Source organism: Polyodon spathula, chromosome 7, assembly GCF_017654505.1.
Source record: "Polyodon spathula isolate WHYD16114869_AA chromosome 7, ASM1765450v1, whole genome shotgun sequence".
Lineage (NCBI taxonomy): Eukaryota > Metazoa > Chordata > Actinopteri > Acipenseriformes > Polyodontidae > Polyodon > Polyodon spathula.
This window is the reverse complement of record NC_054540.1, coordinates 13457631-13471151: the sequence shown is the minus strand read 5'-3', so window position 1 is coordinate 13471151 and position 13521 is coordinate 13457631. Positions and strand designations below refer to the sequence as shown.

General features: G+C 37.7%; 1 protein-coding gene across 1 annotated transcript in view; it reads left to right on the top strand.

The window, feature by feature from the left end:
• The window catches only part of sema3e (sema domain, immunoglobulin domain (Ig), short basic domain, secreted, (semaphorin) 3E), a 40519-nt gene extending 39473 nt beyond the window's left edge, over nt 1–1046 (top strand). Inside the window, exon 17 of the mRNA XM_041254613.1 lies at nt 252–1046. Coding sequence (XP_041110547.1) covers nt 252–707 — 456 coding nt within the window. The 3' untranslated portion in view covers nt 708–1046. The remainder of the gene's footprint in view (nt 1–251) is intronic.
• The last annotated feature ends 12475 nt before the right edge of the window (nt 1047–13521 follow it).

Below are 13521 nucleotides of genomic sequence, written 5' to 3'. Positions count from 1 at the left end.
ATGTGTTAATACATATTCTTCTCATATCTGTAATCCACAATAAAGCTCTCCTTTGGTCAAATTGTGGTGCAATAGTAAATGCTGTACATTATCAAAACGTAAAACTTTAAAAAGTACTTATAAAAGTCATTGTTTTACGCTAGGTTTGTGTGATAGAAAATGCTATTTTATTTTATATTCTATATTATATACAGTGTCATATACTGACACCCCCACAACCCCTGCCCTGTGCTTTTCTTTTATGAATTTAGGTGAAAACAGATGAAAGAATTGTAAAAACAGACCATGGCCTTTTATTCCTGAAACTGCATCGAATGGATGGTGGGACGTATATTTGTCAAACAGTGGAGCATGGCTTCATCCACACAGTTACTAAGATCACCCTGGAGGTCCTGGAAGAGGAGAGAATTGAGGACATGTTTAATAAAGACGACAAGGAAGAGCTACACCATAAAGAACCTTGCCCTGTACCACCGGGGTTGTCTCATGGGTCCAATCGGCTTTGGTACAAGGAGTTCCTTCAGTTGATAGGATACAGCAACTTCCAAAGGGTGGATGAATACTGCGTCAGGGTCTGGTGCACAGACAAAAAACGGCAAAAGCTCAAAACACTACCAGCCAAATGGAAATACTCCCAAATACAGGAGAGGCAAACCAAGACAAGAGGGGAACGCCACAGAAGTCCTAGAAATGCCCAGGATACTTGATGATTATAGGAATTTTACTGGACATTTTACTAGTAAAATGTGCTTAAGAACATTGTGACCTTTATATAATGTTGTGTTATGCTTTGTGTATTAAAGCAACATTTTCTGTAAGTACTCTGAAACTGCACAATGATATGTCTAACTGGAATATACTCAAGCTATGATACTAATTGAGAGCTTAATTGTACAAAGATGTACTACTTACGGAACAAAATGTTTCTGTTAATCATCTTACAGGTCATTGAATCCGGGTGTGTAAATTCTTAATTGAAAAGTGCAGGAATGGTGACCAAATACAGTATTACTTATTGTAAGCTACTAAGCATTTTGTTGCCTTAACTGGAATTAAATAATGTGAAAAATTTATAATAAAAAAAAAAAAAAAAAAAAAAAAAAAAAAGAAAAGAAAAAAAAGTTTTAAAGCACTTTCTTAGCTTACAGCATTTAAGGAAATTATAAAAAAATGTTTATCCAGAGTCTGGACTGTAGGCCACTTTCTATCTTGGTCTACAGCAGGGGAAAATAACTTCACTGGCTTACAGGAGTGGAATAACAAAAATTATTATCAAAAGTTATTGGCACGTTATTATAGGTGTGACACCATCAGTGTTCAGTTACATAGCAAAACAAAAAAAATATTTGCATAGATCATCAAGGTACAGTGTGCATGTCTTGATAAAGTGCCTTTAGAATTACTACCATAATGTTAAGTAATTCTAGTTTTACATATCATACTTATCTGTTTGTAGAAAGCCTGTTACTAATCAATAGGGCTGTTTGCCTCCAGCTTTAGAAAAGCCATTATGAAGCAATGCGGTGTGTTGGTGACCGATCAAGATTTTTGCACATGGCTGACAGCTATGCCACTAACTTAGATTTTAAGGGCTATGCACACCAGGAGCGAAGCAAACCGACACGAGTACAGCATGAGTACATTAAAAAAAAAAAAAAAAAAAAAAAAAAAAACATAAGTGTAGCTGGTAATGAAAAGAAAATATTGTCTGCTTTTGCTAATTCTGTGGAAATGAAATGAAATAAATAAAACAAAGAAATAGTCTGGGTACACCACACACTAAAAAAATACATTTAACAGTGAATTCTTATATGTGATCTGCTTTAACATGTAAATTATTCAAAGGGAATACATCTACACGTATTTCTTTGTAAATACTGAGGAAAATTAGTTTAATATACTTTTTTTAAATTGATTTTCAGTTTTAATAAAATCTTCAGTTAGTGTGTGAATGTGATTATTATTACTGGTCAACATTATTAAAACAAAGAAGCGTAATTTTACAGAAATATGAAACCAGTGTGTGGTGCATCCTGTCACTGACTAAAATTAAGGTGAAATTAAAAGATATAGATATACCGTCAATTTCCAATTGTTCTGTTATTTCTTACTATATGGTGATTTTCTTTTTATTGTCCTTATAACCACTGACACGGGCAATTATATTTTTTTACTTTAAAAATGTAATTCTTATTGATGTCCATATCTCTTTCTCTGTGAACGAAACAGTGACAGCTGACAGTCTCTCCTTCGACTCTGTCCAAGTAATGACATGTTGTGTACAGACACATAGAAGGCACGCGGAGACAAGCCGTCCATTTGAGATAACAAGGCAATTCTATTTTTGGAGTAAGGGGGGAGTTTGTGTGGCAGCTACAGGAATACAGAATGGTAATGTACACCTCTTCATGGTGACCCCTCTCCCCCTGCCTGATGATGTAATTCTTGATTGTTAAGAATGCAGATAGGTAGTATCCACATTTTGAAAGCATACTTTGATTCTAATACTGCATACTCAACTGATGATGAAATTGTAAACTGTGGCAAATGCAACTCAGCTTATCATTTGCATGTGCTGAAAAGAAATGCAGTCTGAAGATGAATGGCTGCACATACTGCATAGCCCCTGATACTTGACAATATGCCAGTAAATAACTATCGATTGACATAGAAACTAAGGATTCGATACAAGAAAACTGTACCACCAATGCAAAGTCTGCCTGTGGAAGGGGTGTGGGTAATTCACTGACCAGGAGACAGACAGGTGTATTTGGAAACACCACACAGGTGCCCAGTTTTATTTGGACCGGTTCTTATTTCTCTCCGGCAGAGGGCACTGTTGACCGTGGGCTGCCTATCAACGATGATAGACAGCACCACGGAAATACCACAGCTGGTACACGAACAGCAAATGCATTCGCAGGTGCTCAAAGAAATAATAATGAAAACAGAAGGCGAAAAGAACAAGGGAAAATAAAACAGTAATAAAACTACAAATTAAAGGTGCTGCACTCGGCAGCGTTATCCCGGTCGCCGCTACCCGCACGACCCGGATCACCGTCCTACTCTGTCGGCTATCTAGCCTGCTCTTTTACAATACGCCGGGGTCTGCCCAAGGGTTCCCCGCTCTCTCTCTTTCTCGCTGTGAATTTCTTTTCTCCCGGCTGATTCCCGGTCCTGAATCAAAGCTTCCGCACTCTTGGTGCGTCTAAGTGGGCAGACCTGAGGAAACAACAGAGCGTTATTTTATAGGACCAACAATCACCCAAGACCCGCCTCCCAGCCATTCAGAGAGGGGGAAAGTCCACACACACCCTTTCCCACCTCCCCGTGTCATTGCCATGACTCACAGGCGGCTGTTGGGCGACTGCCGCCCTCTTCCTGCAGCCCGTGAACAGGCCAGCGGAGTCAGCACAGATCTCTCCCTGTTACACTGCCTTTTCGACAAGTGGCTTCAAATGTCATTTTAATTGTTTTTAGTTTTTACATTTCCATTACTGTTTTGGTGTTTGCAACCATTTTCAGTGGTTCTGGATTCTGTTGCTCCTTTTGCTTTGAGATTGTCTTGAGTATCATAAGTGCTAGAGAGGGAAGAGAGTGGTGGAGGGAACTGGTCTACCTATGGCTGGGAAACTGGATAGTGATGGTACTGTGCACTTCTTAGAAATCCTTAGAAAGCTCACAGGCACATAGCTTCCATCGCCGGGTCGTCAAATGAGTTGAAACATTGTGAGCGCAAAATTGAAATTAATTTGGAAAGGATGTCTGTAGATATGAGTAGTCTGGATGGAGATTACAGGGTAAGGCTCTTGGAAATTCCTCACATGTGTGAGGTGCACAGTAGCATAGGAGGACCTGGTAGATGGAGAGATGGCTGATGACATGTATTCTCCTGCAGATGAGAGTAGACTGGAGAGTGTGGGGGTATATTTAGTGTGTGTCTGTGACTGCGGGGTAGTGCAGAGCGTGTGTGTATCTGTGACTGCGGGGTGGTGCAGAACGTATGTGTGTCTGTGACTGTGGGGTGGTGCAGAGCGTGTGTGTGTCTGTGACTGCGGGTTGGTGCAGAGCGTGTGTGTATCTGTGACTGTGTGGCGGTGCAGAGCGTGTGTGTGTCAGTGATTGCGAAATGGTGGTTCGTTTTAGCCCAGGGATGTTCATATATTCCTGGACTAAATCTAACAGATTTTTATGCTCTATAAAAGTTGAGATTTGGAATGAGAAAAATGATAGTTAATCCACACCTGGATGTTTGTGTCAGTGATTGCGAAATGGTGGTTCGTTTTAGCCCAGGGATGTTCATATATTCCTGGACTAAATCTAACAGATTTTTATGCTCTATAAAAGTTGAGATTTGGAATGAGAAAAATGATAGTTAATCCACACCCGGATGTGTGTGTCAGTGATTGCGAAATGGTGGTTCGTTTTAGCCCAGGGATGTTCATATATTCCTGGACTAAATCTAACAGATTTTTATGCTCTATAAAAGTTGAGATTTGGAATGAGAAAAATGATAGTTAATCCACACCCGGATGTGTGTGTCAGTGATTGCGAAATGGTGGTTCGTTTTAGCCCAGGGATGTTCATATATTCCTGGACTAAATCTAACAGATTTTTATGCTCTATAAAAGTTGAGATTTGGAATGAGAAAAATGATAGTTAATCCACACCTGGATGTTTGTGTCAGTGATTGCGAAATGGTGGTTCGTTTTAGCCCAGGGATGTTCATATATTCCTGGACTAAATCTAACAGATTTTTATGCTCTATAAAAATTGAGATTTGGAATGAGAAAAATGATAGTTAATCCACACCCGGATGTGTGTGTCAGTGATTGCGAAATGGTGGTTCGTTTTAGCCCAGGGATGTTCATATATTCCTGGACTAAATCTAACAGATTTTTATGCTCTATAAAAGTTGAGATTTGGAATGAGAAAAATGATAGTTAATCCACACCCGGATGTGTGTGTCAGTGATTGCGAAATGGTGGTTCGTTTTAGCCCAGGGATGTTCATATATTCCTGGACTAAATCTAACAGATTTTTATGCTCTATAAAAATTGAGATTTGGAATGAGAAAAATGACAGTTAATCCACACCCGGATGTGTGTGTCAGTGATTGCGAAATGGTGGTTCGTTTTAGCCCAGGGATGTTCATATATTCCTGGACTAAATCTAACAGATTTTTATGCTCTATAAAAATTGAGATTTGGAATGAGAAAAATGATAGTTAATCCACACCCGGATGTGTGTGTCAGTGATTGCGAAATGGTGGTTCGTTTTAGCCCAGGGATGTTCATATATTCCTGGACTAAATCTAACAGATTTTTATGCTCTATAAAAGTTGAGATTTGGAATGAGAAAAATGATAGTTAATCCACACCTGGATGTGTGTGTCAGTGATTGTGAAATGGTGGTTCGTTTTAGCCCAGGGATGTTCATATATTCCTGGACTAAATCTAACTGATTTTTATGCTCTATAAAAGTTGAGATTTGGAATGAGAAAAATGATAGTTAATAACACATAAAAGAAAGGAAAGATAGAGAGAGAGAGCAAACCCAACTTTCTGCAAGGCAGTATGCTGAATATGACATTGGTATCCAATAGCAACATGCTGTCACATGATGTATAAACATTTGATCCTTTAGTATGTACGTAAAGATATTGTTTTTGCAGTATTATATAAATTGGCTACAAATTAAATGACGTTAAATGATGTTCACTGATGATGGCCATTTTTATTATGTTATATAATAATATTCATTATGTATATTGCCAAATTCAGTATGTGAAGAAACTCAGTTTTCAAGTTTTATGTTTTGTTCAAGTTTTAATGGTCATCAAATTAACTCCTTATCTAGCCATATCTCCGGATATCTCCATTTACTAAAATGTGGCTCAGGGGGTGTTTTATGTATAATGTATCTATTTAAGTTTTGGTTTAAGTTTACCACTCGAACACCATGTAAATGAAGATATTTTGAATTTTGAATTATTCATTATTATTAGTAAGTCAATGGCAACAGTTCCAGTAAATATTAATTTTGCTATTATTAAAACGAGCCAAATACTTGTTTGTGTCTGTCACAAAGATAGCCGGAGTGGGTAACATCAGACCAGAAGCAGGAAATAAAACGACAGAGAGGTGGAGTTTGGTGGAGCTGAGCGAATGCTTTTACTCAGCATTTAATAAATAAACAGAACAGAAAATAAAAAGGTTGTAAGACAAAAAACACACAGGACATGGCACTCGTTACCCAAAACAAAAAGACAAACAAAACGAATTATACAGACAACACTCAATTACTATACACTATGTAACACAATTTTTGTTCCTGGGTAGTAAGTGTTATTTCCTAATTGCTTATGCCTCAAAAGTATAAAAAATGGCTATTATTCCCCACAAACTTTGCTTTTGTGACCAGGACAGTGATATTTTGAAATGTACCTATTTCAAATGAGAAAATGGGCAAATTTGTGTCTTTTCGTATTCCATATGAATCCAAATTAACATGTATTTATACTAAAGTAATACAACAATGACTACAAAAGATTTAGAAGTGAGTAGTTTTTCGTGATTTACGATTATACTGTAAATCACTTTCACGAATCAGCCCCCAAATGTAGTCTCCCATCATATTCTCGTTATACTGTCTTTGGTAGCGACGTTCAAAGTCCAGTATATCCTGGTGGAAGTGCTCGCATTGCTCCTCCGAGTACGCTCCCATGTTCTCCTTGAATTTATCAAGATGAGCATCAAGGATATGGACTTTGAGGGACATCCTACAGCCCATTGTGCCGTAGTTCTTCACCAGAGTCTCAACTGGCTCCACATAGTTTTCTGCCTTGTGATTGCCCAGGAAGCCCCGAACTACTGCAAAAAAGCTGTTCCAAGCCACTTTCTCCTTACTAGTGAGCTTCTTGGGGAATTCATTGCACTCCGGGATCTTCTTTATCTGTGGTCAGACGAAGACACCGGCTTTGACCTTTGCCTCAGACAGCTTAGGGAAGAAGTCTTGAAGGTACTTGAAGGCTGCCGACTCCTTATCTAGAGCTCTGACAAATTGTTTCATAAGGCCCAGTTTGATGTGCAGTGGTGGCATCAGCACCTTCCGGGGGTTCACCAGTGGCTCCCACTTGACGTTGTTCCTCCCCACAGAGAACTCGGTCCGCTGTGGCCAGTCCCGCCTGTTGTAGTGCTCCTTGGTGTCCCTGCTGTCCCAAAGGCAAAGATAGCTGGGAAACTTGGTAAAACCGCCTTGGAGACCCATCAGGAATGCTACCATTTTGAAGTCTCCTATGACCTCCCAGCCGTACTCATCATACTTCAAGGCGTCCAGCAAGGTCCTGATGCTGTTGTAATCCTCTTTGAGGTGCACCGAGTGAGCCAGGGGAAGAGACGGGTACTTGTTACCATTATGGAGCAGCACGGCTTTGAGGCTCCTGGATGAGCTGTCAATGAAGAGGCGCCACTCATTCTGGTTACAGGCGATTCCGATTGCCTCGAACAGACTGGTCACATTGTGGCAGAAGCAGAGCCCATCTTGACGGGTGAAGAAGCTGGAAAAAGGTTGGTGACGCTTCCTCTGATCTGCGACTTGCACACTTTCATCCAACAAGTTCCACTGCTTGAGCCTAGACGTCAAAAGCTCGGCATTGGACTTGGTGAGACCAAGATCTCTAATCAAGTCGTTGAGGTCTTTTTGGTTGGGGTAGTATGGGTTTCTCTCCTCAGCTCCACCTCTGAAATTGTCATCTGGATCTACAATGTCTTCCTCGCTCTCTGACTTGCTGCTCTCTTCTAAAGACGGCTGCTCTCTCTCCGGAGGAGTGGGTACGGGGAGCTCATGGCAGTGTGGCACCGGGGCGATGGATGAAGGAAGGTCCGGATACGTGATAGCAGGTGCATTCTTGCCAGTCCGACGTTTGGAAGGGTCCACCATGCAGAAGTAGCAGTTGCTTGAGTGGTCAGTGGGTTCCCGCCAAATTCTTGGGATAGCGAACTTCGTGGCTCTCTTTTCCCCTCTGTACCATCCTACAAAAATACATTTATTTCACCCATGACTAATGTGTAAGATATTCTCGCAACATTTTTCATATATGATATATTTTTTCAATAACATTGAAAATTGTAAAACATTTTAAAATTAAAAACTTTTACAATTTTAAAAATGTTAACAAATTTTATAACATAAAATTCTGAGCAACAATTGTCCATCTTACCTTCCAGAGTTTTTTTGCAGTGCTCGCAGGTGAAATGAGGTGCCCAGGGTTTGTCTTGATCCCCGACAGGCATGCCGAAATATGCCTTGTAGGCCTCACACATCTTAGCAGATGCTTCCACTGAGTACTTTTTCGCTCTTGTCTTGATAAATTGGCCACAGACATAGCAAAATGCGTCTGCCGGATGCTTGCAGCCTCTTGATGCCATCTCAGAAAAATGCAGATATGTATCCACTTAGTCAGCTGGAACTAAACTGAACTGGTGGGCTTAAGGCCCCTGTATTTATACTACTATTGATATTACTGGAAAGTTCTAGAAAGTTCTAGAAGTTACTCCAAGTTTACTCAGCACTGAATCTATCTGGAATGTTCTGGAAAATAGGTACATTTCAAAATATCACTGTCCTGGTCACAAAAGCAAAGTTTGTGGGGAATAATAGACATTTTCTATACTTTTGAGGCATAAGCAATTAAGAAATAACACTTACTACCCAGGAACCAAAAAAAATATATATATATTGTTACACGCTGTTATTGTACGATACACTTATTACCTCCGTCTCCAATTCTGTTCTCCACTCACCAAACACACAATCCCGAGTATCTGAAAACATGCTGCTTTTATCAGCTGTACCAAGACCCGACTGCTAATCAATCATTCAATTGGAGTCTCAGTACAACTGCACGTGAATTAATAAAGTGCAATTCCCCATGCTCACATATTACATTTTAAACACTTGTGTTACACAGACCCGTTTATATCCCGTGTACCAATGACTATACACCAACATTTAACACACCACACGCAACATATAACAGAAAATACACACAGGGGCGGGCACTTTATCACAGTTTCTCAGTGCAATCATGAAACAGTTAACAAATCCAGTGGATTGTATCCCTTACAAAAAAAGTACCATGGGATTACAATGGTAGTACCAAGGTTCTGCATGGTACCTTGATGGTACAGCAGAGGACTACCATGGTACAATAATTAGTACCATGGTACATTATTGGATTACAATGGCACTCATTATAGATACCATGGTGCTTCTATTGTACAAGAATGGTACAATGGTGCAGCATGATACAGTATGCCTATATGACAATAGTTATATAAAAGTATATATTTTGACTAATTGTACACTGTGATGTTAACACTGTAGGACACAATATGTGCACAAACTATAGCTATTTAAATATCTGAACATCTGTTTATATGGTTCATTCCTTTTTTTTCAGTTATTATTTTAACATGAAAGCCAAAAAAAAAAACATAAAATACCAGAACTTTGTTTAATTAATCAAATTAGAAAACATTCTGCACTTACTTTATACCATTGTACCTGTTGTAAAGAGTGCAAGGGTTCTGTCAGTATTTGAATTGTTTAATCTCTTTGACAATAACTGATTTTAAACATAGAAACAATTATATAAATGAAATGCTAATTTTGGGAATAATTTACTTTCCAACAAAGAGTTTTATATATCTATAGTTTCAAAATCCTTATCAGTTACCACTATGTATAAAATACAATTATTAATAATTATCAGCATTTTAGAATACATTTCTGAATGCTATTCTGAATGAAGAATGCTATCTACAGTGCGTTACTTATTTTGTTTAAATTGTTTTACATTTTCTACCGGAAGTACTTTTGTTCAGCATGTGGCTGTAGATGTACATTTTAGGAAGCAGTGATCCCATAGGCTTTATTAAGAAGAAATGATTCCCATAAAGTAATTTCTCAGTTCAATGTATGTGTACTGCATACTGTATAAGAAAGCAGTGCTTTCTGAATATACTGAGCACTGACTATTCTCATGGTCAAATACGACGGTGGGGTATTATTTATAATAATGGAGATTGTCTGCTCAACCTGTCAAACAAGGATTAAGTGGTGGGAGGTCCTGGTTTTAATCCTGCACAATAAAACTTCTGTCAATCCAGAATCTTTCATGTTAGCAGTTAAGACAACAACCTCTGCTCCAGCCCAGTTTATAAACCTTTCTCTGTGGATCCTTCTTCCTGCGATTACATCCACACAGCCACTGGTTCTCAGCAAAGACAGAAGCAAAACTAACATTAAATCATCTGTTCTATTTTTAATCCATAGATGCCAAAGACAGGGAGTCAAAGGGTAATTCCCCATCCAGTTTTTCAATGTCTTTCCATACATATTATTTTTTTATTATTATTATTATTATTATTATTATTATTATTATTATATTATTATTATTATTATTATTATTATTAAATGGTAGAATGTTGTTTAGTTTCTGTAGCACTAATTATATTGAGCTACTTTAAGCACAAGTAGCAATACATGTAAGTAGCAGTGTTTTTTTTTCAGTGCGTAATGTGTTTGACATCTGTATTGCTCATCAACAACACACTTACTACAGTAGACTGTTTGTAAAGAGCAAAAGGCACATTGTTACTGTCAGATTTAAAAAAAGCTCACAGCACCACCTATTGTTGGAAAGTAAATTATTCCCAAAATTAGCATTTTGATTATATAAAAGTTTCTATGTTTAAAATCAGTTATTGTCAAAGAGATTAAACAATTCAAATGCTGACAGAACCCTTGCACTCTTTACAACAGGTACAATGGTATAAAGTAAGTCGTATTTCATTCAAAAGATTAAACTAATTAATTAAACAAAGTCTTGAACTAAATAAATTATATATATATATATATATATATATATATATATATATATATATATATATATATATATATATATATATATATATATATAGATGAAGGCTATATTTGCAACCTGAGCCTTTCGAAAAAAAAGTTATAATACCACAATAGTGATGTCCAAAAGTGATCACTCCTCTAGAGGAAAATATACTTGAACTTTGACCCATTTGACTCCTCGAGACCATCCCTTTCAATTCAAACACAAAATGGCTTATTTTCAATCAATCGACAACACCCACAGTACAGAAATGTTCATTAATGATCAACAAAATGAGAATACTTTAAAAGAAAATGATGTAAAGCTGGTACATTCATATCTCAGAGAAACTGGAGAGGAAGGGGAAATTAAAACAAGGTAAGGCAATCATCCAAATAAAGCTGAAGCAGTAACGGAAAACGACATATAACGTCTGTACAGCACTGAAACACTATGTTTAAATAAACCCAGCCGTATTGCTGCACCTTGTCTTCTTAATATTAACATTACAAGGGTATCCATGTATTATAAAAAAATAATAGATGGACCTCTTCAGGGAGTTACAGGAAAACAATTCCATCTCGGGTTTCTGTGACAGTTTACAAACTACTCGACCGGTCTCGTAATTTATGGCATCACAGAAACCCTGGATTATTTTCCTGTAAATTACTGAAGCCTATATGGTTAGAAGATGGTGACAAAGTAAACATTCTGCTATGTCTGATAAAGCTGAAGCCAATATATGCTTATTTTTGTCTCAAGGACTTGGGTTTATACTAACTGCAACACATAGATAAGGGACTGTGACAGAGACAAAACGATTCTTCGTGATACATCTCCCACCCAACATTGTGAGGGCGCTGTGTAAAGGGAACAGAGTGACCTGGACTGGATGGCCAGATAATTCATTCCTAGGGTTAGGAGGAATTTGGTCATCCAGAAAGGGGACAGAGCTCTGGTACACTAAATAATCGATCCGAAAGGGAAATGATGTAGGCAGCCGTGGATTGGAGGAGCTGTTGCATTCGTTAACCAGCGTGTCATGATAGACGGTACAAAAGGGACGGAGTGAGGTGATCTGTTCCTTTTGCTGTGGTTAGTGCTGAACTAGAAGGAGATACGTCTGGTGATATTGCAAGTGTTTGCTTGTTTTTGTCGTGTCTAATACTGTGCTTGTTTGTGATTTGTTAGACAGCTAAACACGATCGAGGAGCTGTCGCTTAAGGCCAGCACGAACCTAAACAACACTGCACCTTTGTTCACCATAAACTTTAATTACACCACAAGCATTAATTCACTCACTGTGGACTTGTTTATGTGTTTTTTGTTTCGTGTGTGTGTTTAAAGAATGGGACTGTTTATTATTTCAGGAGCAACCCGCAGATTACAGTAAAGCCATACACGCAGCTGTATTGCTTGTCATTGTTATTATTTAATATGTGTTTTGACAGTTGGATTTAAAATAAAACACCATTGCGCCTGGATTATCACTGTCTGACTGCTTATTGATCACCACTGCACACCTGCACCTGCACACTGGTAAGCACTTTGCCACAGGGACACAGAAATATGCTGTTTTTGGAACCCCAGCAGGATTTATTAAGAATTGTTATGCCTTTGCATATGACTGGTTTAGCCTAGCACAGAAAAAAAAAAATAATAATAGGGTTAATATGAATTCTGTACAGGCACTATTAAGAAGATGTTGTGTATTTTCCCAGCCATATAAGCAAACTTGTTAACACACAGTACAAATGGGGAAGCTGTTATATTATTATGTACAACAAGTAACAGTTTGTGTAATTTTCAGCCAGTTGCACACATTTCTACAACATGCCATTTGGGATGGCTAAAAGGTAAAATCTACACTTGTACTTAAGAATGGGACTCAGATTTGACTTTGGCTTTCGTCTGCTGCATCTCAAGAAGTTTCAATTAATATAATGTAAAAAAAAAATAAAAAAAAAAGCTGTCACTGTGGTTGCACACAGAAGCCTTTTCAAAGTGTAACGTGGGATTGGGAAGGCCCTTGACATTTGAAATTCTATGTATTAGCACTACTCAGATTTACAATGCCTGGAGCTGTGAAATGTAACAATTCTGTTACTTATATATGTTCTGTGTGTTTAATTTTCAAAAGGTTTTAGTAATGTTTGCTTGTGGATGCCTATGCATGTTGTGGGGGTTTTGAGAAGGTATTGTCTTGCCCTGGGTAATAAAGCCCTGTTTTCTGGAGTCTTCTTGATAAATATGAAAATACATAACTAAATACATAATAATAAGCTTTTCAAGAAAGTTTTTTTCTTAGTCAGATAATATACAGAAAGATGAGCGTAAACATTTTAAACATTTTAGAAAAGTACTGTAACTAACCTCCAAGTATCCATATTCAAGCCTTTAGAGGTTGTTGCTTAATGAAAAATAAAACTACAGGCAAGATTTTTAAAGGAATTTGTAAGTTAAGGACACCCTACATGTCATTTGGAGTTGTATATATATATATATATATATATATATCTATAATATATATATATATATATATATATCTATATATATATATATATATATATCTAAGAGTTTTTTATAGATATATAGATAGATAGATAGATAGA